Raw genomic sequence first — 27,353 nt, forward strand, 5'->3', positions numbered from 1 at the left:
TGAGATTATGCCAGCTTTTTAAGTAACCTTATCTACAAGACACAAGGATAAGAATGTTACAAAGCCTAGCACAAATCAGCTTCCTGCCTGATTTCTCTCCTGCAGGAAGGATGGCCCTCAGTTCCATCTCTCTCTCCCTCTCAACCCAAAACCCCAGAACCATTGTGAGTCAAAGACTTACAAAGATAATCGTGGAAGAATCAGAACGGATCAGGTCGGCCTATAAACTCAGCTCTGTATAGGGTAGAGCTGACTGAACAGAGAGGGGTTAAGTATGATGCCAGGCCTGGAATCTCACTGTCCATATCTCTGCATTTCCAGGGCTTTCTGGTATACCAAGAAAAATGTCTTCCTTTGGTAACTCTAACATTGGCTTATCAGTTAGGTCTCTTAAAAGGAGATCAAGCCTGAAGTTAAGTTAGTAGGCAACTCTAATTAGGCAAATTTAGAATTTTCTCTTGTTGTTTGTGTGTATGTGCCTATTTCATATCTATGATTTTCTTTTACTAGCCCATTTTACATCACTGTCCATTAGAACCTACCCACAGCTGAGTTTTCTCTCAAGGATTTGCTTCCCATGACAGTTCTATCAGGTCTCATTTTTTCTGTCTGGGATACTTGTATGGGGCCCAGCCCTGCACCATTATTTTCCTTAGTGGCCCTGACATATGCATATTTTGTATACTGACTCTGGAGCAAGAAGCTCACTACCAATGTATGTATTAAGTAAGGCTGAGATGACATTTCCATAACTCTCATACCTTTGGTAGCATTACAAACCCAGCATCTGTAAGTTGTTCAATTGGAACTTGGGCTGCTGTCTCTGGAGGTATCCCATCAGCCCAGAATCTCCTGCTTCCTACACCAGAATATTCCATAATCATTATTGCCTCCATAATCATGCTTTGATCTCTTATCAGAGTACCCATAGTCCTCTATTGTCTTTCCCTAAAATGGCCATTTTCCATCTGCCATCAGAGTACCCATGATTCTTAGTACCCATCTCCTATCAGAATACTCATTATTCTCTTTTTTTTTCCCCATCAGATTACCTATGATTATCTTCTGCCCCTGAGTTCCCATAACACCAAAGGTCCTCTCATTTATTTAAAGTTTACTGTCTTCCAGGAACCAATTCAACATCTTCCTTCCCTAGAAGCTCAACATGCCTCCTATACAAAAGGAACTGGACTGGCTATTCTGAGAACAATCCTGATCTCAGGGAAACAAAGACAACACCTGATTACAGCAATCTTCAGCTAGCAAGAAAGCATCATATAAAGTTGTACTGTCCTGCAGCCCTGTGCGAATTATAAATATTCCCATGCTTAGGTCACACCCAAGATAATTAGCTCAGAATCCCTGGAATGTGAGTGGGGCATGCATGATGTGTTTCTGTGCACACTCCTGCGTGCAGGCAAGCCTGTGTGTGATGTATTTATGTGTGCAAGTGTGTGTGAGGACTACTCACCCATGCCAGGCATGTGTAGAAACTAGAGGTTAATGCAGTGTTATCTTCTTCAATTGCTTCTCCAACTTCGTGTTGATTTCTCTCTTCGTGTTGATTGACTCTCACTGGCCTGGAACTTGTTGTCAATTAGGCTACGTGGCTGGCAATGGATCTGCCCCCAAACTGCTGGGTTTGCACACATGTGGCACCACATGGGTTCAGAGAATCAAACTCAAATACAAATTGATGCTTGTGTATGAAGCTCTTAGCCAACCACGCCATCTACCACCTCAAAATGAGTAATGTTTAAAGCTATACATGTGACTGTCAGACACAGATGAGAGTGAGTAATATGGGTATAGAATACAACTAGTTATATCCCCCCAAACTGAGGAATCTAACTCACAGTAACATGACTGACTGTACAATACAAAGCCAACTGCATGTGCACAATGAAGTTTCTTCCATGACAAGGTGAACCTAACTTCCTGCTCTGGCTATTTGGAAAGGCTAACGTGTGGATCAAATGACTGCAAAGGAGATATTAATTATTTCTATCCTGTTCTCACTATCATTCCCTGGAGGGAATGCTGAGGTGCTCAGAAGGAAAGAAGTGCTAAAAATACACAAAGAAGAAAAATGCAATAACAGAAGGCTTGGAAAGAAAATCAAATACAGTGACCCAAGAGAAATACAGCCTAATTTATATCTTGAGGGTATGTTTACAAATTATTTTGTAAATGCAATAAAATAGATTGTAGAGTCTTTGCAAAGGAGCTGTTCTCAGATCATCACTTGTAATTACAGCGACAACTTCCTAATTTAGACTAAGGCATCAACTTGGCCTTAGCAGGCAGACAACAGGATTGCTGTGCTAATTCATTAGTTAATCAATTAATTTGATACACAACAAAATGAGTAGAAATGAGTCATCAAATATACCAAAAGAGGACATATTATTGGTGGAAATGCACTTGCATCTCCTCATCCACTCACAAAATCAAGCAGAGTGAGAACCTTGGCCACTCATTTATGCAGAGAAGGCAACATAAACCCTGGTGAGACATGATTCTTAGTGGGTTTAAGGGGCCATGAACTTGGTTTATTAGTAGGTGTCCTCCACAGGACTACTGTGGTTATCCATGGAACATCCTAAATGTTCCCTGAGGTCTTTGGCATCTGATGCTTTCTGCTCATATTAACTTCCATGAGCTCTCTGCAAAAGACTCACACAGCATTATTCATATTTGAGCAAGGCTGACGACAGCAGACAGGGAGGCAGGAGAGGAGACTGCAAAGCTTATCAGGGTTCTTTAGTTGACTATGTTCAGGGGCAGGTTCGCACAGCCTGCATGTTCCAAAAGCAACAAAGGTGAGGCAAGTCTTAGCCAGTTATGGGCCTTTTATCATCCCCTCTCCCAGTCAATCTCAATGCTATTAGAGGCAGTAAAAAGCTGGCCACTTTGCATCTGATTAGAGGATGCAGAGAGGCCTGAATGCTGCAGTTTATCTCACCTTTTTCATGTTATCCAGCTCAAGAATGATTCCATCGACAATTAAGAGGAGTTTCCCCATAGGCATACATAGAGGGCCATCTATCACATTGTGTCTAGACCATGTTAGATTAAACAATTAACTCTAACTACCACAGAGAAAGGAAAAGATCTTGGGTGTGTGAAAATAAAAATAAATGCCACCCGAATTTCCCTGAGAGCATAGTTTAGACTTCCTTTGTGATCTTTCCCTGGGCTCTCAACATAAGGAACCATGTTCTAGGGTGTATCAGCTACTTTTCAGTTGTTTAGAACACATAAAAATACCCTCTGTTTCAGAGCAGATGCTGTCCACAGTGACTGAGAAAACATAGCAGCAGGAGCATGAGTCTGGCCTTGAAGTCAGGAAGCAGAATGGTCACATATAATCTTCACATAGGAAACCCACACACAAGGAACAAGAAGTGGGGATAGAATCTAAAACATCAAAGCCCATGCCAAGGATGTACCTCCCTCAGCAAGGATTTACTTCTGAAAGATTCTTTAATGAGAAGACAGTGTTCAGATTATACAGTCTTACTTGGAGCACATGCCTTTCAGTTTGCAACAGTCCACTTTGCCAAGCCCCATAGATTAGCAGCTACTGTAGATATGGCCTCTCTAGTGGAGAGATCCATTGTTTGGTTCTCCAACTCTACTGTGTAAGTCAATGAAATAAATAACCTTCTAATGTATAGTAATCTGATCAGTTTTGTTCCATTAGTGAATTCTTAACTATGGCCAGGTTATTATCCAGGAACTGACCAAGTCACAATGATTCTAACACATTGAATCAACTGGGGAACAATTAAACACAAGAACAGCGCAGTTCAATTGCTAAGGAATTATAGAAACATGTAATATGTTGAGACCACACAGGATGAGAATCCTATCACGGCCTAAACCCTTGAGTTCTTACTGAATCCCAAGGAGGGCATTTTTGAACGGATGACCACTTCATGCAATGTTAGAACCTGGTGAGTAATACCTAGGCCCAAGCTTTGAAACAAATAAAGACCAAGACACTGCCTAAGATATGGCTGTCTGTCACTTGCAAAGGACTTCAGTCAGTTAACAAGCCTTTGGTAAGACCACATTTCTCTTGACATTCACCCAAACTGTGCTCCTCTTATGACAGCTGGGGTGACTCTGCAAAAAAAAAATGAGTAAGGGGGGGCTTTGGTAGGTGGTTCTGTGGGTAAAGTAATTGTTGTATGAACATGAGTACCTCAGTTCTGATCCCCAGAACCTACCTAAAAAGCCAGGTGTGGCAGTGTACACCTATAATCCTGAAATTTGGAAAGCAGAGGCCATAGGGCCCAGAGATCACAGTGGCCACTAAGTCCAAACAATGGGTAAGCTTCCGGTTCAGTGACAGACCCTGACTTGAAAATAAGGTGGAGAAAATGACAGACATTGACCCATGGCTTACACACAAGTGTGTGTGCCCACACATAGAATACACATGTATACACACTCAGAAACCTAGGACAGTGAAGCTGATAAGTCATGGTGTAGAGGAGAGCTTTATAATGTGAGAGAGCAAGGGAAGGGGAGACAAAGGCAGAGGGAGACAGACACACTAAGAGAGTGCTTTAGCCCTTCCTGCTATGACTTCCTCGTTCTAAAAGAGTGAAACATCTACAAGACTGTTTCTACCTTTATGAACCATCAATAAGCCAAATTCTAAAAATTAGGCCCAGTGTGTTAGCCTGGGGTGAGTTAAGAAGTTAGGTCAAAGTTCAATGGTGGCTACTATGATTGGATTCTATTCAAACTCATTTGTCTCCCAAAAGGAAGATAGAACCAATAAGTCCATTTTACAATCTCAAGCATCTCACCAATTTACCCAAGCTACACACTTACAAAAGAGCACCATCTTTTAGATTTTGTACCTAGGACTTCTGACCTATACGATATCTGAGTGCAGTAGGAAAGTCAAACTCTGTGCAGATGTGATCTAGGAAGGTATCTTTCTAGGGCAGCATTCATTTGTAGGTTCTGTATGTTTCAGAGGGGAAGCCCTGTTCTACTTTTACTCAGTGAAAATTCAGTTCAAGGGTCAAAATATCTAATAGTAAATGTCTTCAGGTCTGAAAAGAGAGTTTAGGAGGAAATTAAGAAGGAGAATAGAATCAGAACCCAGGAGAGCAGTGAAATTCTTGGGAATGAGGTAGTGGTGATGCTTTCAGGGATTGTACTCAAACTCCTCAATTTGTTTCATGGGTTAGTGCCAGTGTAGAAGTATGTGCTGGTGGGCTGCAGAGGTAAAGACGTTGATCCCTTAGGCACACTGGTTAAGCCAGCCAGTATAGCTTAATAAAAAGACTGTAGGCCACAAAAAAAATGCTGTTTCACAAAAGCTGGTCGGGACTCACCAGATGGCTGGGCAGATAGAGTCACTTGCTACTGATTCTTAAAGATTGTGTTTGATCTTGGGGGTGCCTTCCCACTATAGCCAGAGGAAAGAAGGTACTCCTCCGAGTTGTCCTCTGACCACCACACAAGCTCACCCTGCCAAATAAAAAGGTAGGTGAACAGGAGTGACACTGGGTGTTCCTCTCTGTCCTCCACAAGCATAAGCACACATGACTACACTCACCTGTGCACACACACACAAACATGTGTGCACACACAAACACGTGTGCACATACAAACATTTGTGCACATAGAGATCAGCATGTCTTTGGGATTATGAGTTTAAAAATAATCACTAGTTAGTGCAGCAAGAAGAAATTACTCCTAAGTGAATCTGGTTTAGAAAATTACAAAATTCTGAGAAGTAATTGTATTAGACACAAAACCATAAAATTCATCTTGTACACTCATCAAAAAGAAAATGAATGTCCATTCTTAACAAAGGACAGTACGTTTTTTCTATTCTGAATCGAAGCACATACTTTGATCTGACCTTCTGTGAATAAAGGACACTGCTTAGAACCAAGCAAAAGAGGAACTAAAAAAAAAATTGCTCCCTCAAGGGATCATTTCAGTCCTTTAAAACTTAACACATAGTAAAAACACTCCATTTAGCGCCTTCTCCACTCCACCAGCAATTCAGAGTTCAGAGAGATTCTAAGAAAAGGGCAAAGCTCTCAGTGCAGAATCAAGAGTCCTCCTAAGTTTACAGGCCTTAGACATAAATAACAGCACTCACTAAAAATATTTCATATCCAATTATTTATCATTTTATAAATAACTGTGCCAAGACTTGTCTCCTCTCTCCACAAACAGCAGAGCTTTAGATCCCATTGTTTCCCTGGCTTGTACGTGCACACTGGATGAATTCACTGCTCATCAATGTTTTATATCTTTCCTTTAGGTTAAAATAAAAATGGTGAAAAGTAGGCCAGCAGGATGGCTTAGTGGATAAGGACACCAGATGACCTGTGCTGCATCTCCAGGACCCACAGTATGGAAGGAGACGACAGGCTCATGCACGCTGTCCTCTGACCTCCGTAGGTGTGCTATGGTATCTGACTCCACCTCTACCCCAACTGCACAAATGAAGAAGATAAATAAATAAGGGTAATAACATGTTAAATGCACCAAAAAGAAAGAGAAACCTTTATTAAAAGCTCCTATGAATCACAGTGGTGTCTCTTCTTGGCTATGTGAGTTATAGGATCAAAAAAAGTAAATGTAGAAACCACTCAGTATTGATGGATGCATGCTGTGTGTGTGTGTGTGTGTGTGTGTGTGTGTGTGTGCTAGAGGAGACTAAGGATTATGGGGAGGACCCAGCACCAAACTTCAACTTCACTGTCTCCCACGATAGGAAAAGTTCTTATGATTGGAATGGGGGCAGTATTCAAGCATCTCCCTGATTCCCAGCCAAACTACTGTGGGCCAGAGAAATTACCAGATTGTTCTGTCAAAGAAAATGTCAAAACAAAGCAGCATGTTATAATCATTGTTTTAATTCACTAGATTTAGGGGTGTGGCCACAGAGCTGACTCCATGACTGGAAAGCAAGACCTTTCTAACTTAAAAATCATACACACTAATTTTTGCTGCACTGCTTTGTTTGTAAAAAATAAAATAGTATCATGGTAACAGTTTGAAAAAATTTACACTTTATGCCCCGAATATTATTATTAAAGATGCTCTAAAAGAAAGTGGTTTCCTCTTTGTTTTAATGTTAGGAAACATTTGTTTTCCAATTTTGACTTTTCTGTGTGTGGTACTTACAGTGTTGGTTTTGTGTCCTTGTGTATATTTAAATCCTGATGGTAAAACACAAACATAAACTTTCAGATAACAAAGTCCCCATTGCTTTTGGTTAAAAAAAAAAAAAAAAAAAAAAAAAAAAAAAAAAACAACCTATAAGGAACATGGATGTTGAACAGTTGTTCAAAGGCTTAGGAAGCATTCGCCCTCCCCTAGTTCCAATCCAGTAACTCATATACAGAAGACAGTGGTGCATAGCCCTGAGGAGGGGAGGCCAAATGATGAGAAGTGATAGGCCATCCTTGGCTACCAAGTGAGTTTCAATCTATTAGAAAGGCATTTGTAGCTAACTTGTAAAAAAAATCAACAACGTTCCCTGGCTGGTCTTGAGCAGCGGTGGTAAGGTCCCAGACACTGCCATGAACATTCAGTATAGCATGTATGTCACAGACCAGGAGACAGCTCAGCAGGTACAGTCTCTAGAACCCATGTAAAAAGCAGGATGTGGACAGGTAAATGTATATTCCCCATGCTCTTGTGAGAGAACTGTCAGCAAGCTCATGGGCTGGCTAACTTGGAACACAGTACAGCAACGGAGTGGGAGAGACTGGACCTCAGAACATACTGCAAAGAGAGAACTGACTCAAGTTGTCCTTTGATCTCCATGCGTGTGCCGTGACATGCCTGTCCCTGAACTTCCACACACAGAAAGATTCATTAATATTAAAACCTTTATCTTTGAGATGAACAAGTCTTAGGATAACCAGGAATGGGGCATTTCTCCATAATTAATCACACCTTGCAATTATTTTGAAGAATTACTTAAGGATGAACAAAGTAATTTAAATGTTGAACTAGGTGACATAGATTGGAATCTTTTTCCCAATAAAATACGAAAGGTCATGTTGAATACAGTCACCTGCATAATATGTGTATACAAAAAAAAGTCACTGTAATGCTTACTAGTTTGCATAACTAAGGCAAACTAATAAAAGTTACCCCAGGACCATTCAGGAGATTTCTAAGCTGAGTTAGATGAGGACGGAAGGATGAGACCTTGCGTGAAGCCCATCTCTGATAGTACTCGGCTTGGATATTATAGAGTTGTCCAAGAAGGGAGAATAGAACAAGAAAGTCAGATGAACTCAAAAACTTTGGTCACTTCTCTGGTCCCTGTGAACAACCAGAGCTCTATAAATTCTCTGCCACGAGGTCCATTTAACTCATTGGACTCAATCTCTACATTTACGGTTACCTTCTATGCCAACTGAAAGGACCTGTGTTCAATTCCCAGCACCAAGAAGGAAAGTCAACAATATGCCACATGCTCGTAATCCCAGTATAGCAGAGAAAGAGACAGGCAGATCCCTGGTTGCAGGTCAGCCACCCCACACTACTTATCAAGTTGCAGGGAAGACTCTGTTTACAAAATCAGCACCAGAAAATGACATCAAAGTTAACCTCTGTAGTCCATTTGCTTATACATACATATACATGTATGCCCCGCATAAATATACATGCACACATAGACAAAAGGAACAGAAACAGGAACTCTCTCCCTGTGCTGACTTCTAAGTGTGCAAACAGAATGGAATTCTCACGAAGGCATTTGACATTTTATTCTTTTGTCATTTTAACAGCATTGTAGCCCACTGAGGACATTTATATTTAGAATTCCCCAATTTAGTTCCAAACTCTTTTTAAAAGCATGAAAAATGAGGAACACAGAGAGACTTTCAGTGTGAGGTCCAAAGTCTTGTTCCTAGTCCCATTTGGCTGTCACAGATTTAATGAATTGACTTATGGGATTCAATTCACGTTCCTTATGTTTTTGAAAAAAGGAAGTTGGAACACGGAGGAGCACAGCAGCTACAACAGAAAAGCACACAGGCGGCCGGGGACACAGGGGGCCTGGGAAAGGCCAATTCATCACAAGTGCTCTGAGGATCCAAGCGCATCCAGGCTGCCTGTGGGTACGCACCCTGGTAGATGGAGAGACGTGTCTGCCTCCTAACAGCTGTGCTGTTTCACAGATGTTCAATGACCCCCCGCCACGTGCAATTGCAGCATGGCCTGTCAGTAAGCTTGGAATATCCAGAGTAGGAGCCACAGAGCCAGGCGAAGCAAGAGGGAAGCAGATACATACACTGGGGGTTCCCTGAACAAAAGCTTCTATGTCTTACATGCCTCCCCAAAGAAATTGAACCCATCCAGTGTACACAGTGCCTTCTCTGCACCTATGGATAACGGGTCCACCACTCAGCCGCTTCCTATCCTACAAGCTTGTGACTCTTTTCTTTCATTTCTTCCATTTCATTATTCATTAGATTGAACAGTATATGTGTGCTTGTGAGCACACGTGTGTGTTCACATGTATACTTATTTCACATAGAGGTTAGGGGTTGATTTTGATTGTTGTTTCCCTGAAGCCCTACACTGTTTTTGGGCTTATTTTTGTGTGCTTGTTTTTGTTTTGTTTTGTTTTGGTTTTATTTGCTGTTCTGTTGTGTTTACTAGTCGGGCTGTAATAGCAGGCCAGTCCAGGCATCCTGCTGACCCTGCCTCCCCAGTGCTGGCATAACAACTGTGTGCTACACACCTGGCTTTTACATGAGCATTAGGCCTGGAACTCAGGGACTTCCACTTGCACAACTACTTTACAAGTAGAGTCATTGCTGCAGCCCCTGTCTATTTATTTTAACTTTAACTTTGAAACAGTGACATTTTCACTGGGTTTTTAGAATGTTCCCACCTATTATCTCAGCACCACTGGTTCCATTTAATACCACTCAGGCTGCCTGGGAATATCTGGGACTCTGTGCTAAGGTCAGCAGGTGTTACGCAGGTATCTGTGGCTCCAACTTCAGGCACACAGAAGATTACCCACTTCAGAGGATGCTGGACAAACAATCTTAATAGACCTTATGGCACACCAAGCATCTGTACCTTGACAAAGGACCCAGTCTTTAAACATTAGGAAACGGGCACAGAATTCCTGCTTTGTGCCCACATTAGGTGTCGGTCCACAGAGAGTGGCTCAGCTATGGGAAGTCCTAAGCAGGTGACAGGGTCTCTAGAGCACACAAGGCATCCGACTTTACTGGAACACATTCAAAAATCTAGGTGAGATGCTGCACATGTTTAATCCTAGCACCGAGAAGGACAGCATGAGGGTCCCTGGGGCTCCCTGGCCAGCCAGCATAGCTGAACTCGCAAGTTCCAGGCTAGTGAGAGACCTTGTCACAAAACAAGCAGACAAAGTGGACAAAGCCTAAGGAATGACAGCTAAGGTTGTCTTCTAGTTTCTATGTATACACATGTGCATGTGTACCCTATATGCCCATATACACCTGTACAAACAGGCACATCTCACACACATGTACATATGTGACAAGCCTCCTCTTGTCAGTCACTTTGATCTTTGTAACCTCCACAGACCCAGGCTCTACCTCATACATACTGCTCCTCAGCCTGGAATGCCCCACCTCTGTTCTCCAATGTTCTGCTTTTCCTACTGTTCAGGTTTCCAACATCAGCTCGTGCAAATGCTCTTCAAGTAACCCCATCTCATGCACCTCAAGCACAGAACACAGACATCTTCCACCTCCCCCAAACAGGACAATATGATGCCTTTCCAAACATCCAGATATATCTAGAACCTGTCCGAAGGTGGCACGTTAGGGAACACTGGGATAAATAAACATGCTTAAGATTCTCAAAATAAAAGTGACTTGATGGCTCCCAGAAAGAAAACCAAACCAAGCACATTGGTACCTAGCCAAGAGTCAGAAACATGGTGTACCTGGTAGACTGTGATCTCAGCAGCTTCTTCCTTTCTCTGGTCTGGAGATCCTTGGCTCTGCAACAGACTTCGCACAGTTTCTTCCATTCTATGAAACAAAAGTATGAAGACATTCTTCAAAATGGTTTCCCGTCAGTCATCTTCTAGGGGTGTACATCCCAAGCTTAGCTGAGCAATGTCTCTCCCCTCTCCTATATTTCCTAAGCTAAGGGTTTGAGGAATGGGGAAGAGAGCCTGGGGGTAGAATATTTGCTTAAGATATGCAAAGCTTTGAGTTAAATTGTGAAAGAGACAGACAGACAAATAGACAACAGGGAGAGGAACAGAGAGGAATGAAGGGATGGAGAGAGGGGCGGAAGAGAAGGAAGAAAGGAAGAAAATGGGTGGAGAAGAAGGAACCAAAGGAATGGAGAGGGAAGGAAAGAACATAGGCAGAGAGTGAAGGAGAAAGAGACAGTGGGAAGACATGGGGGTATGAAGTCTTTACACTCATTCTGTTCTTGGTCTGGGCATCTGTACTCACACGTACACATCCCCTAGCCTCTCTCTTCACTTATAACTTCTCCTTCTACATTCACTACCATATCTCACATCTTTCTTCCTGTGATTAGTTTGCCAATTTAACAGATCTTGTATGACAAAACTGTTCCCGGGGAGATGCCAGACACACATTTACTCACCCCAGATAGGAAACCCATGACAGACCAAATTATGGATACCAACAAAGTCCAACTTGGTGAACTGATGAATTTTATTTGAGTTATGTACAGGAACAGATATATGACTCACAGACAGCGGCATCACCAAGTCTCACCCCAGCATGATGATAGTTCTCAAATCTGGGAACCTGGAGCACAGTGCACAGCCTGTAGGCAGCTCAGCAGGTTGGAGAGTGTCTCCTTCAGGTACCCCAATTGCTCTAAACCTCTTTCAAGCAGCTGGGCTGGTTTCTGCATTTTCTAGGCAGTTGGTTTAGTCTGAGAGTCGTTGTAGCTTTGCTTGTCTGGAGGCGGGGTGCTTCTTTGCAGCCTGACTTCACTTTTCTAGAGAAGGATTCTCATATTTTTATGGCTTATGCTGGCAGAAAGGGGACTGGTGAATCTGGTCAGTTTTAGGGACTTCCTAAAACTATTTTGAGTCCGTTACCTTCCTGAAGGATAGAAGCACCAAGGGTATCCCTCACTCTTTTTATCTGCTTATGAAAACTTCATGGCATCAGGTCACTGGCAGATATTTAACCCTTCAGGTACTGAATTCAAATTGCTTCAAAACTTTGCCAACTCAATCAAGACCTTTACCTGTATCTTTCATAGCAATTCACTAGTATTTCTATAGCTTATACTGCAACATGTGTCCTAATCTTCTTTGGCTTTAAATACCTACTTCCAAAGACTTCTGTGATATTAATTCCAGTTATTAACTTGGAAGGATCTAGAGCCATCACAGGAAAATTTTTCTGTACGTGTGTGAGAGAGGGTTCATAGATCAGGATAACTGAGGTGAGAGCCAGTCTGAATTTGACTGACATCTACCGCATTTCTCCTATGATAATTTGTATCTTCAAACAGTGAGGCAAAATAAAGCCTTCCTTATGTTATATTCATCAGGTGTTTTGATACAGCACTGATACAGGAACCTAAGACAACCCCTATTGTCCCCAAAATGATACCTACTTCCACTTGTGACACTAACTTCCATTGTTGCTAAGTACTATTTTGTGAGTCTCCTTTATTAGGAACAGACACTTCATCTGCTTTCCAGATCTGCAGCACAATCCACTCAAGATGTCCACTCACACATAGCCCATCTTTCTGAAATCATATACACGTTATCATTCACGTTGTCTCTTAAAAACCTCTCACTTTGATGCACAAATATTTCACACATGCATGTCTTGCCTTCTAGAGCACATAACTTATGCTATTTGGCTTTGCCTCACACTTCTCATGTCCACATTCATTTACATTCATTTGCTAGTCAGTAGACAGTTCATGTCTGTCAGTTCATTTTCGGAAGTATAACATACTTATAATGGGTCAGGAACATTCCATGAGTGTTTCAACTCTGCATATATGACACTGACTTTGGGCTCCTCCTCAAGTGTTCAAAGGTCATAATTCTACCAAGATGAATGCCTGAGCATCAATGTTTTTTGATGAACAATGACAGCTAAACTATGGGACTCACTTAAGTGTGCAATAGTAAAGGGATGGGGAAGGAAAATGTGGTCTGTATACATGATGGAAAAAAGATCAGCCATTAAAAAACCAGCAAAGAAACAAAGTTATGTAGTTTGCAATGAACACAAACAAGACATAATCATATTAACTAAACTGAGTGAGACTCAGAAAGATAGGAATCCTATGTTTTATATTTTTGTAGTTCCTATATTTAATACAGATATATAAAGCAGTTCACATATGATGCAGACATGTGCATATACACATGTATGACAGAAAAAAAGAAGTGATAAAGGAAACAAAATTAAAAGACAGATGGGAAAGGGAAGGCTGCTCCCCCCATATTTTCAAGTCTTAAATTATTAATAGCTTAAAATTGAACAGAGCTCATTGAAGAACTCTCTCATCTATTAATCATTTTAATGTACTTTAGGAATATCATTACATCTACTTGGAAGATGAGAAAGCTGAGTTAGTGAAAGGTTAGATGGCTTACTGAAGGGGCTGTGGTTAGGTGGGAGTGTGGGGATAAGCAAGGTTCACTGACCCGAGCACAGCAGCCCCTCTACCTGACCTGAGCACCGCAGCCCCTTCTACCTGACTTAGAGGAAATAGGGAACAATGCAGACTTCTACTAAAGACATCTCTTCGAGAATGGCTTTGCCATGCTGAGTCTATGGGTAAGTAACTACACTACATTTTTATCAGTGAAGGACTTAAGGTCTGCAGAAAAAAAACAAAAGAACAAAAGAGGGGGGAAGGGAGAGAGAAAGAGAGCAACCAAAAGGAAGGAAGGAAAGAATAGAAAAAAGAAAGAAAAAAAGAGAAAGGAAAGGAAGAAAGAAAGAAAGAAAGAAAGAAAGGAAGAAAGAAAGAAAGAAAGAGGAAAGAGAAATAGGGAGGGGAAGGGAAGAAAGGAGAAATGAATAGAAAGGGAGGGAAGATAGGGAGAAGGCCTAAAAAGAGAGAAGGGAAACTGCTAGGTTCCCAGGGCTGTGAGAAAGACTCGATCAGCACCTCCTGCTAAAACTTTATTTTGTTTGTAGAGGACAGATGTTCTTTTCATGGTTTTCATCAATTCTAACATAAATCACATCGTTTAGATATTGTTCTTAGACCTGCGTGGTCCATGGCTTATGGTAAGTTTTGAAATATGTCCCACATAAAGTTTTTTCAGTGAACAATAGTCTAGGGGACAGTGATCTGCTAAGATGTTCTCTTTGTGACACTGAGCTGACTTGCTGTGATGGTGTCCCTTCTGGTTTGCACAGGAGGGCAAACTCATCTTATAACTCATTTCTTGGAACACACTTCAACATCCACATAGAAGGTTAGTGTCACGCTTCATTTATACCCTTATGACTTAAATGTGTCCCTGGAGTCTGAGGCTGGAAACTGGGCTGGGGAGATTGCTCTGTTGGGAGAGTAATTATTATGTAAGCATGGGTATCAGAGTTTAATTCCTAGAAACCACATTAAAAATTCCAGGTATGATTCATGATTGTGTTCCCATATCCAGGTAACAAACACAGGAGGTTCCTGGAATCTGCTGAACAGCCAACCTAGATGAACTGTTCACTCATGTTCAGTGAGAAACCTCATCTCAAAAAACAAGTATTCTGAAACGAATGGAAAAGAAAGTGGGGAAGAGATTAGAATACATAGGCACAGAGAAAATTTTCTTGAACAGAACACCAATGGCTTATACTCTAAGATCAAGAATTGACAAATGGGATCTCATGAAATTGCAATGTTTCTGTGAGGCAAAGGACATTGCCAATAGGACAAATCAGCCACCAAAAGATTGGGAAAAGATCTTTACCAATCCTACATCTGATAGAGGGCTAGTATCCAATATATACAAAGAAATCAAGAAGTTGAACTCTAGAGAGCCAAATAATCCTATTAAAATGAGGTACAAAGCTAAACAAAGACTTTTCAACTGAGGAATACTGAATGGCTGAGAAGCACCTAAAGAAATGCTCAACATTCCTAGACATAAGGGAAATGCAATTTAAAACAACCCTCAGATTACTACTCACACCAGTTAGAATGGCTAAAATCAAAAACTCAGGTGACAACAGATGCTCACAAGGGTGTGGAGAAAAAGGAACAGTTCTCTACTGTTGGTGGGATTGTAAACTGGTACAACAACTTGGGAAATTATTCTGGTTGTTTCTCAAAAAATTGAACATAGTACTACCTGAAAACCTAGCTTTTCCACTCCAGGGCATATACACAAAAGAAGCTCCAGCATCTAACAAGAACACATGCTCCACCATGTTCATAGCAGCCTTACTTATAATAGCCAGAAGCTGAAAAGAAGCCAGATGTCCTTCAATAGAGGAATGGATACAGAAATTGTGGTACATTTACACAGTAGAGTACTACTCAGCTATTAGAAACAATGACTTCATGAAATTCCTACGCAAATGGATAGAACTTAAAGCTATCATCCTGGGTTACAAAAGAGCACTCATGGCATGTACTCACAAGTTGCTACTAATCCAAAAAGCTTAAATACCCAAGAAACAATTCACATAACTTATGAAGCTCAAAGAGAAGAAATACAGAGGGTGGATGCCTGAGTTCTTCTTAGAGGGGAGAACAAAACACTCATGGGAATAAATAGAAACAAAGAGAGGAGCAGGGATTGGAGAAAAGATCATCCAGAGACTGCCTTACATGGGAATCCACCCCATAGGCAGCCAGTAAACCCAAGCACTATTGCTGATGCCAAGTAGTGCTTATTGGCAGGGACCTGATATGGATGCCTCTTCAGAGGCTCTGCCAGAGCCATACTGATACAGAGGAGGATGCTTGTAGGACCCCAATGAAGGAGCTAGAGAAAGGACTGCAACCCCATGAGAAGAACAACATTATCAACTCACCAAACCCACTACAGCTCCCCGGGAATAAAACACCAACCAATGAGTTCACATGGAGAGACACATGGTCCCAGGTATATATGCAGCAGAGGATAGCATTCTCTGACATCAATGGGAGGAGAGGCCTTTGGTCCAGCAAAGGCTCATTTTCCCAGTGTAGGGGAATGCCAGTGTGCTAAGGTGAGAGAGGGAGCACCTTCATGGAGGCAATGGGAGGGGGAGGAGGAATGGGATTGGGGGAAGTGGATAACATCTGAAATGTAAATGGAGAGAATATCCAATAAAAATGCAAAAAAAAAAAAAAGAAAAGATGGAAAACACAGAACCTGTGGTTGACTTTCTGGCCTGCACATATAGATATAATTGAATACATACGGGAAACACACACACACACACACACACACCCACCCACACACACACACACACACACACACCACATACAATGGATATAAAACCTTGTTGGTTTTTTTCTTCTACTAACTTAACAATGTAACTGTCTTAGCATATCTTGCTGAGTTACTACTCCTGTGTAATTAGAAATTCTTTGCAGAAGTCACTAGATCAAGAAAAAAAAAAAGCCTTTTTATCTATTTCCCATTCTGTTTTGGCACTATACTTAAAAAAATTTTAAAGGTAAAGAAAAAGTAGGGCCATGAAAGAAATTGCTAAGACCATCTTGTGTAATCCATACACCTCAGTAATACTGGGAATATTAGTGATATTACTGGGAACAGTGATACTTTGGCACAACTCGAGGGTTATTCAAAAGCAATAGCTTTTCAGGGCTGCATCTTGAAATAGAGGCTTTAGGGTACCCTTTAAACCACTGCTAAGAAAATCAAGTTAATATTTTTAAAATAACCTTTTTTGAGTGTGGTCACAGAGAAGCGTTTTGTAGTGATGGGAGCATTCTGTCATTTATCCCCTGATGGTGCCTTTTTAAAATTCTCATTTCCCAAACCTCTGTTTGCCTGGGAAAATAAAAAGAGGAAGAGAAGAGAAGAGATCACAGTGAATGAAGTGGCCCTTGATGCTTTACACCAGGGACAGTTTCCTTGCCTTTGTTATTTCATGAGGAGGGTTCAGGTCCCCAGTCCTCTCCACATCTGCTTCCTAAATGGGATGACAAGAAGCCAGTTATTCCCATGACTGCACAGAGGCTGGAGTGTGTTCACTTCCCTCTATGTGCTTACAGGTTAGATTTATCATTTTCTGCTGACCTTAAACAATCTTTCCTCATTCTCCCTACCTGCTACTAAATCACTTCTTTTCCCAATCACTGGAATGTATTACAAATGAAAACCTGTAAGAAAAAGAAATGTATACTAACTGAGATGTAATTAGTTCTAATGTGTAACTGAGCCTGAAGTTTTTATCCCACTTTTTTATTTAGTATGTGTGTATGCATGGGCCATCTTACATTTGTAGAAGCAGAGGACAATGTGAGGGTGTTGGTTCTTTCCTTCCACCATGTAGGTGCCAGGGATGGAACTCCCATCCTCAGGGGTCCTAAAGTCCAAGGAAACAGCTCATTTTCCTGACTCTGAAATATTAAGGGCTTTATTTACAAGCAGAAAGTAATTTGAAGGCTGAAGACTCACTGAAACTCATATCACAAAATGTGTCTCCAGACACAAGTGTAGGGCTTTGCCTCTTCTTTTCTAATACAAGGTATTGAAGCCGGGACCTCACATTTCCTAGGTAAGAATTCTACCTTCCGGTGGATAACAGTTCCTCCAGACTCGAGTTTCTGTGATGATAGCTTCTATCATGTTATTTTTAATATATAGTTCTTCTTATAACCTGCAGCCCAAATAAAGACCCGTTTTTAAAACCAACTATCCAAGGAAATACATTTTTTTCCATCTCAAAGGGCATTCTCATTCCAACCAAATTCCACACAGATCATACAAATACACCTTAAGTTCTTCTCTGCCTAAGGATAGCCTCTCTTTTGAGTTTTCCAAATGATTGAACTCTCCCTATCTTACTAAAAATATGGATACCTAAGGGTGGAAGAGATGATATCTCAGGTCATAAAGTGCTTGCCTTGAGGTCATAAGGACCTAAGCTCCATCTCCAAACCTATGGGATTGTGACTTTCTGTCTGTCTGCTCAAGTGGGGACAGTAGCCACTTTCTATGATCACAGTGCTGAGGCTGATGTATATACCCCTGGGGCTCCCTAGACAGTCTAGTTTACTATGTGAGCCACAGGCCAGTGAGAGACAGTTTCAACAAATGAGATAGATGGTGTCTGAGGAACAGTACCTGAAGTTTTCCTCTAGTTTCTTCATAGATATTAATACATGCTCAGGTACATGCACATAGGTGCAGGTACACACACACACACACACACACACACACACACACACAGGTCTCTGATTTCACAAAGTCAGAGGTTCTGACTCACTTTCTTTTTTTTTAAACGACTTTATTTTGCAAAACAAAGATAAATGTAAAGATTTTAAAGATTTTTTGCTTAAAATTATACATTTTTGTCAGTACTGTTTTTTCAGACATTAAAATAAATTTTACATAAAACCATGTGAATATGTTTTTTAGTCAGTACTTGATTTTTTTCAAGGGCTTGACAGTATGCATTGAAAACGTACTAGTTGCAATAAGCGTAAAGTACATGCAAAACAAAACGCAACATGGAAATAGTCAAAGTCTTCTTGTTTTGTGAATATATGTATATTTTTTGTTTTCTTTATTTCTTGGACTTCATACAGTCTTGTTTCTGGGGGAGTGCAAGCCTCTGGGGTTAGCATCCCACTATCAGTGACTGCATATTATGTCTGTTCTTTTGTGACTGGGTTATCTCACTCAGGATGATCTTCTCTAGATGCAGCCATTTTCTTAAGAATTTGGTTAAGTCATTGTTTCTGGTGGCTGAGTAGTATTCCATTGTGTATATGTACCACAATTTTTGTATCCATTCGTCTTCTGAAGGACATCTGGGTTCCTTCCAGCTTCTGGCTATTATAAATAGAGCCGCTATGAACATTGTGGTGCATATATCTTTGTTGTGTATTAAAGTGTCTCTGGGGTATATGCCCAGAAGTGGAATAGCTGGGTCTTCAGGTAGTACTATATCCAATTTTCTGAGGTATCGCCAGACAGATTTCCAAAGTGGTTGTAGTAGCTTGCAACCCCACCAACAGTGGAGAAGTGTTCCTATTTCTCCGCAGCCTCGCCAGCATCTGCTGTCATCTGAGTTTTGGACCTTGGCCAATCTGACTGGTGTAAGGTGGAATCTTAGGGTTGTTTTGATTTGCATTTCCCTGATGGCTAAGGATGTCGAGCACTTCCTCAGATGTTTTTCGGCCATTCGGTGTTCCTCAACTGAAAATGATTTGTTTAGCTCTGTACCCCATTTTTTAATAGGGTTATTTGATTCTCTGGTGTCTAGCTTTTTGAGTTAATTGTACACCTTGGATATTAGGCCTCTATCTGATGTGGTGTTGGTAAAGATCTTTTCCCATTCTGTTGGTTGCCGTTTTGTTTTCTTGACGATGTCCTTAGCCTTACAGAAACTTTGCTATCTCATTAAGTCCCATTTGTTAATCTTTGACCTTAGAGCTTGAGCCATTGGTGTTTTGTTCAGGAAATTTTCTCCTGTGCCTATGTGTTCTAAGGTTTTCCCTACTTTCTCATCTAATAGTTCCAGTGTATCTGGTTTAATGTGGAGATCTTTAATCCACTTACACTTGAGCTTTGTACAAGGAGATAAGAACGGGTCTATTTTCATTCTTTTGCATGTTGAGTGCCAGTTGGACCAGCACCATTTGTTGAATAGGCTGTCCTTTTTCCATTGAATGTTTGCTGCTCCTTTGTCAAAAATCAGGTGACCATATACATGAGGGCTCATTTCTGGATCTTCTATTCTATTCCATTGACCCACTTGCCTATTTCTGTACCAGTACCATGCAGTTTTCAGCACAATTGCCTTGTAATATAGCTTGAGGTCAGGGATAGTGATTCCCGCAGATGATTTTTGTTGTTGAGGATGGATTTCGCTATTCTAGGTCTTTTGTTATTCCATATGAAATTGCACATTGATCTTTCCAATTCCATGAAGAACTGGGTTGGAATTTTGATGGGGATTGCATTGAATCTGTAGACTGCTTTTGGTAGGATGGCCATTTTTAAGATGTTGATCTTTCCAATCCATGAGCATGGGAGATCTTTCCATTTTCTGAGATCCTCCTCAATTTCTTTCTTTAGAGGTTTGAAGTTCTTGTCATACAGGTCCTTCACTTCCTTAGAGTCACACCAAGGTATTTCATAGTTTTTGTAACTATTGTGAAGGGTACCTTTTCCCTAATTTCTTTCTCCACATGTTTGTCCTTTGAGTATAGGAAGGCTACTGATTTGTTTGAGTTAATTTTGTATCCGGCCACTTTGCTGAACTTGTTTATCAGCTGTAGGAGTTCTCTGGTGGAATTTTTGGGGTCACTCAAGAACACTATCATGTCATCGGCAAAGAGTGATGTTTTTATCTCTTCCTTTCCGATTTGTATCCCCTTGATCTTCTTTTGCTGTCTAATTGCTCCAGCCAGGACTTCCAGTACTATGTTGAATAGGTAGGGAGAGAGTGGGCAGCCTTGTCGAGTTCCTGATTTTAGTGGGATTGCTTCCAGTTTCTCGCCATTAAGTTTGATGTTGGCTGTTGGTTTGCTGTATATTGCTTTTATTATGTTTAAATATGGGCCTTGGATTCCTGTTCTTTCCAGGACTTTTAACATGAAGGGGTGTTGGATTTTGTCGAATGCTTTCTCAGCGTCTAGTGAGATGACCATGTGATTTTGGTCTTTAAGTTTGTTTATATGGTAGATTACATTGATGGATTTCCTTATGTTAAACCATCCCTGCATCCCAGGGATGAAGCCTACTTGGTCATGATGAATGATGGTTTTGATATGTTCTTGGATTCGGTTTGCAAGGATTTTGTTGAGTATTTTTGCCTCAATGTTCATAAGTAAGATTGGTCTAAAGTTCTCTTTCCTTGTAGGGTCTTTGTGTGTCTTAGGTACGAGCGTTATTGTAGCCTCAAAAAATGAGTTGGGTAATATTCCATCTGATTCTATCTTTTGGAATAGTTTGGCGAATATTGGTGTTATATCCCCAATAAATGTCTGATAAAATTCTGCACTGAACCCGTCTGGACCTGGGCTTTTTTTGGTTGGGAGGCTTTTGATGACTTCTTCTATTTCTTTAGGTGTTATAGGGTTATTTAGATGGTTTACTTGGTCCTGGTTAAACTTTGGGACCTTGTATCTGTCTAGGAATTCGTCCATTTCCTCCAGATTTTCCAATTTTGTGGAGTATTAGTTTTTGTAGTAGGATCTGATGATTTCTTGAATTTCCTTAGTTTCAGTTGTTATGTCACCACTTTCCTTTCTGATTTTGTTAATTTGGATACTCTCTCTTTGCCCTTTAGTTAGTCTGGCTAGGGGTTTATCAATCTTGTTGATTTTCTCAAAGAACCAACTCTTTGTTTTGTTGATGTTTTCAATGTTTTTTTCTTGTTTCTATTTGGTCTATTTCTGCCCTAATTTTGATTATTTCTTGCCGTCTACTCTTTTTGGGTATATCTGCTTCCTTTTGTTTTAGCTGTGCTGTCAGGTTGCTGATGTGAGCTCTCTCCGGTTTCTTCTTGGAAGCACTTAGGGCAATGAGTTTTCCTCTCAATACTGCTTTCATTGCATCCCATAGGTTTGTGTATGTTGTGTTATCATTTTCGTTGAATTCTAGAAAGTCCTTAATTTCTTTCTTTATTTCTTCTTTGACGCTGCTATCCTTTAACAGAGCGTTGTTTAGTTTCCATGTGTATGTGGGCATTTTGTTGTCTTTGTTGTTGTTAAAGACGAGCCGTAGACCATGGTGATCTGAGAGGATGCATGGGAGTATTTCAATCTTCTTATATTGATGAAGGCTCGTTCTGTGTACAATTATGTGGTCAATTTTCGAGAAGGTGCCATGGGGTGGTGAGAAGAAGGTGTATTCTTTTACTTTAGGATAGTATGTTCTGTATATAGCTATTAATTCTAGTTGGTTCAAATCTCTGCTAGTTTTGCAGTGTCCTTGTTCAGTTTCTGTTTCCCTGATCTGTCCATTGGTGAGAGTGGGGTGTTAAAGTCTCCCACTATTATTGTGTGGGGTGAAATGTATTTTTTGAGCTTTAGTAGAGTTTCTTTTATGAATGTGGGTGATTTTTTATTTGGAGCATATATGTTAAGGATTGAGAGTTCCTCCTGACAGATTTCCCCGGTAATGAGTAAAAAGTGTCCTTCTTTATCTTTTTTGATAACTTTTGGTTGGAAATTTACTTTATTCGATATTAGAATAGCCACTCCAGCTTGCTTCTTGGAGCTGTTTGCTTGGAAGTTTTTTTTTCCCGCCCTTTTACTCTGAGATAGTGTCTGTCTCTGTCTCTGAGATGAGTTTCCTGTATGCAGCAAAAGGCTGGATTTTGTTTATGTATCCAGTCTTATAGTCTATGTCTCTTTATTGGGGAGTTGAGACCATTTATGTTAATAGATATCAAGGAATAATTGTTTCTGTTTCCTGCCATTTTTGCTTTTTTGGGTTGAGTTGTGTCTGTGTTTTTTTCTTCTTTTAGTTTTCTTGTTTAGGAGTTTTCTTGTTTTTACTAGGCTGTATTTTCCCTCCTTGTATTGGGTTTTCCACCTATATTTTGTTGTAGTGCTGGGTTTGTGGTCAGATAATGTGTGAATTTTGATTTGTCTTGAAATATCTTTGTCTCTCCATCGATGGTGATTGATAGTTTTGCTGGGTATAGCAGCTTGGGTTGGCACTTGTGCTCTCTTAAGGAGTGCATGATGTCTGTCCAGGCTCTTCTAGCTTTCATAGTCTCTGTTGAGAAATCGGGTGTGAGTCTGATTGGTCTGCCTTTATATGTTACCTGACCTTTTCCCCTTACTGCTTTTAGTATTCTTTCTTTACTTTGGGCACTTGATGTTTTTACTATTATGTGTCAGGAGGTATTTCTTTTCTGGTCCAACCTATTTGGAGTTCTGAAGGCTTCTTTTATGCTCGTGGTCATCTCATTCTTGAGGGTAGGGAAGTTTTCTTCTATGATTTTGTTGAAGATATTTTCTGTGCCTCTTAGTTGATACTCTTCTCCCTCTTCTATTCCTATTATCCTTAGGTTCAGTCTTTTCATTGTGTCTTGTATTTCCTGGACATTTTGGGTTAGGAGCTTTTTGTTTTTTGCGTCTTCTCTGGCTGTTTTGTCTATGTTTGCAATGTTGTCTTCTGCCCCCGAGATTCTCTCCTCGATCTCTTGTAATCTGTTGGAAATGCTTGCTTCTGTGACTCCTGATTTCTTTTTTTGGTGTTCTGACTCTAGGGTTATCTCTTTTAGCGCTTTCTTTATTGTGTCAATTTCTGTTTTAATTTCCCTCTTCCATTCCTTTATTTCTTTGGTTCTGTTTTCGTCTCGTTCTTTGAGTTCTTTGAGTGTTTTTCTTGTTTCTTCTTTAAAAGCTTCTGAATCTTTTTGCTTTTCCTCCCTTTCTTGTTTAAGTAACTCTATCAGCGTCTTGAGGCATGATTTCAGGTCTGTGTCTTCTTTCTCTGGAGTGTTTGGAATTCCGATGTTTGCTACTATCGGAGAGCTGGGTTCTGGTGTTGCTAGATTGTCTTGGTTTCCTTGGGATATACTCTTTCTCTTTCCTCTTGCCATTTTGTTGTCAGTGATATGTTCTTGCCTTTCCCTTGTATCTGGTCTGTGTCCCTGGTACACTTTCCGTGTGCACTCCGCAGAGATCTCTCTACTCCCCGGCAGCCCAGGTTCCGGGTGGCAGCTGGGCCAGGCTCCGCTCTGTGTCCTGAAGTCGCCTCCGGGTGGGAACAGACGTTCCTAAGATCTGTTCCTGGTCACAGATGCTCAGCCTCTCCGAGCCACCTTTCCGGCTGGCAGGTGGGCCAGGCTCTGCTCTGTGTCCTGAAGTCGTCTTCGGGTGGGAACAGAAGTTCCTAAGATCTGTTCCCGGTCACAGTTGCTCAGCCTGTTCGAGCCGCCTTTCCGGCTGGCTGTTGGGCCAGGCTCTGCTCTGTGTCCTGAAGTCATCTCCGGGTGGGAACAGAAGTTCCTAAGATCTGTTCCCGGTCACTGGATCGGGGAGAACAGGGCAGGTCAGGGCAGGCGGTGCCCTTTCCGTGTGCACTCCGCAGAGATCCCTCTGCTCCCCCGCAGCCTAGGTCTCCCACTCACCAGTTGCTCAGCCTGTACGAGCCGCCTTTCCGGCTGGCAGTTGGGCCAGGCTCTGCTCTGCGTCCTGAAGTCGTCTCCGGGTGGGAACAGAAGTTCCTAAGATCTGTGTCTCTGACTCACTTTCAAACAAGTTTATTTTCTCCTTGGCCGTCTTACATAAGTGTCATTACTGAATAGATCCTGAATAATTGGTCAATAAGTACTCCCATGTGTGGCTACATTTATGCCATACTTCACCCCTCTAACTAATTCTCTGGTTGTGCATTCTTGCTTGTCATAGACTTACACCATAGGTAGACATAACACGCCAGAGAGATGTTCCAGCTAAGACTGAAAGGACATGGTCCTTAGCTGTGACACTTGGGGCTGAGCTGCTGGGACCACTGTTCCTCGGTAAAACAAATCCAAAGCCTTATTCTTTTGATCACACTGACATCCCATAATTTCCAGTTTATTAATGTTGGTAGCTAGTGCAACTATAAAGTGATCAGGGCTCTTGATCTAGCCTTTAGCCAGGGACGTCTTTCCATGTTGACTCTGGTAGAGATATTACAGCCATTTCTCTGACACATGGGGGAGAGAAACAGAACACCTTAAGAACAGACACATCTCCCCATGAAGGTTCATTTCACCATTCTGCTAGGATGACTTTCCTATGATGACCCACCCTGCCTACTATCTTAACTTCAATGGAACAAGCACAACAAAATGCTGGCTGGGAAACTTTGCTGCTTTTTAACTGGGCTCAGCTGTGCATCAACTTATTTTCTTAGAGGAGACAAATTCCCTCGAACGAGAACACATTCCACTGTGGAAACAGGAGCAGTCCACAGGCTGGGTGTGACTTGGATGCTCCTATCTGAATCTTTGCCCATCTGCCACCACAATAGTCCAGGGGGTCCTGAGAATGGAGAATTAAAAACCTCATGGAAGTAGAAACTTGCTCTGCTAAGGTGAAGCTTTTTATTTTTTCCCTAGATGATATATATTTTTAATTCAGCATAAAATTTTGCAAGAATTTCCACTCAGTGATGCCTGGAAACTGTGGTGCTCTAATTCCCTCACAGGGATGCAGCGGCATTTCCAAACAGATCGAAAGGTGCTGGCCCGATTGGAATCACTGAATCTTATTCACTCTGGGGCCCTCTGTATGTGAGTGGAAAGCCACATAAATTTCTCCCGAGGCAGGCTTGTGCAAATTCTGTATTGGAAACTTGCTGTATGAAGAGGCTCCAGTCGAATGAGAAGAGAGCTATGCATTCAGTGGTGAAACCGATTTTCCACCTAGAGTACAAAAGAGTCTCCTGAATGTTAACAAGTAAATCCCAAGTGTTCCCACTCTCCCGCAGCAGAATGCAAAGCTACATTTAGGGGCATGCTTGTTTGTAGAATTCCACTCATCCTTCAAGGAAGGGAGGCAGAAAGTTCCATGTGGGCAAATGTATATCATAAAGAAAAACAACCAAAAGCTGCCACTGTGTTCCTTAGATAGTAGGAATGCAAACTTAGTGGCTATGCTCCCCCCACGACACAGGATGTCTTTATTTTGTACATGAAATGAGCATTCAAGGGAATGTGCTAATTACTAAGATAATTTTATAAGTCCAAAATGGGTGATGTCCTGAGGACCTACATTTGAGAACCAAAGCCACATAAAGCCAGGAATGGCAACTCAAAGGTGTGACCAAATGCTTCTATGTTGAGAAGAGGAGCAGGGTGAGGAGAACCCATGGAAGCCCATGAACCTGCTAATCTAGTCTATACAGCAGTGAACCTCAAAGAGACTTTGCCTCAAATAAGGTAGAAGGCAAGGACCAACACCCAAGGTTTTCTCTTTCCATCCACGTGCCTTGGCACGCACACACACACACACACACACACACACACACACACACACACAGACAGACACACCATACACCAAGATAAAATTAATGACACCAGTCCTCATATCCAGTCTTACATACGTGTAAATATATAATTTCCAAACCCATCCCTGTAATATATTTCATAGATCCTTTTTTAAAAAAGTAATACTGCAAATAAATCCAGCTAAATTTTAAATGTTTGAAGGACCACCTTGTATAAGACTACGCTGAATGTCAAAAAATTACTATTTTTATCATAATCTATTATTTGGATATGGATCTTTAGACTGCTGGATTCTTACGTTGGTGAAACTTTGAAGATGCCAGATAAATTGCTTTCCTCCATGTTTATGTTTGTTGGCCATTGGTAACAGGAAAGGCTATTTTTATTGTGTCAAGAGGCTATGTGGAAGATTCTAGAAAATGAATGTACCAATTCAGAACCTTGTTTTTCCCTTTTCTTAAAATGAGAAAGTTTAACATTTTATTCACCTCATAAAACAACAACAACAACAAAATCCCAGAATGTAGACTAGATTTCCCTACTCAGTGTACACTAGGGTTCTACAGGTCCTATAGTCAGAGGAAGAATTCAGGTGTGTGAGATCAGGTGTCCTTGTTGCCTTATAGGAAGTATGTTTCTTGCCTGTTATACCTGGTTCCTCATTGTAAGGTTACAACCCTCATTATTCCTGACAACACTCTCTGTTTTGTTATGCTTCAAGATATGCCTAGGGCTTGGAGAGGTAATAGCTGAGTTTATAGGTGATTGCTAACATATGGACCAGGATTCATGAAAATAAAAGCCAAAAGTTGTGGTATCTTCCTGTAATGGCTGCACTGGGGAGGTGGAAATGGAGGGATCCTTGGACTCAATGGACAACCAGTCTAGGTTAGGAAGAGATCTTGTCTCAGATAGGGTCTGAGAGGAATGACAACCAGGTCATTCAAGGGAATACAAACACACACACACACACACACACTCACACACACATATACACACACACACCTGGTTTCTTGCTTTTCACTTTTCCTATTGAAGAAGAGAGGTTTGGGTGCAAATCAATAGTCATATTGGATCTCAATTATATCCACGATACCATTTAAGTGGCCACTGTTACCTGCTGTTAAGTTTTGGTGGAAATTCAAGAGAAGAGAAACAACTGACTACATTGGGAATAGAATTACAGCACTAAATTTTGTGGGAAAGAAGATGTAACTA

The 27,353-nt window shown here is 41.1% G+C and overlaps 1 protein-coding gene across 1 annotated transcript in view; it reads right to left on the reverse strand.

The window, feature by feature from the left end:
* The window catches only part of NCKAP5 (NCK associated protein 5), a gene marked incomplete at both ends in the record, with an annotated part of 755,695 nt that overhangs the window by 330,939 nt on the left and 397,403 nt on the right, over window positions 1–27,353 (reverse strand). Inside the window, one exon of the mRNA XM_080918408.1 lies at window positions 10,955–11,042. Coding sequence (XP_080774534.1) covers window positions 10,955–11,042 — 88 coding nt within the window. The remainder of the gene's footprint in view (window positions 1–10,954; window positions 11,043–27,353) is intronic.

Source organism: Micromys minutus (genome assembly GCF_963924665.1).
Source record: "Micromys minutus genome assembly, chromosome: 6".
Lineage (NCBI taxonomy): Eukaryota > Metazoa > Chordata > Mammalia > Rodentia > Muridae > Micromys > Micromys minutus.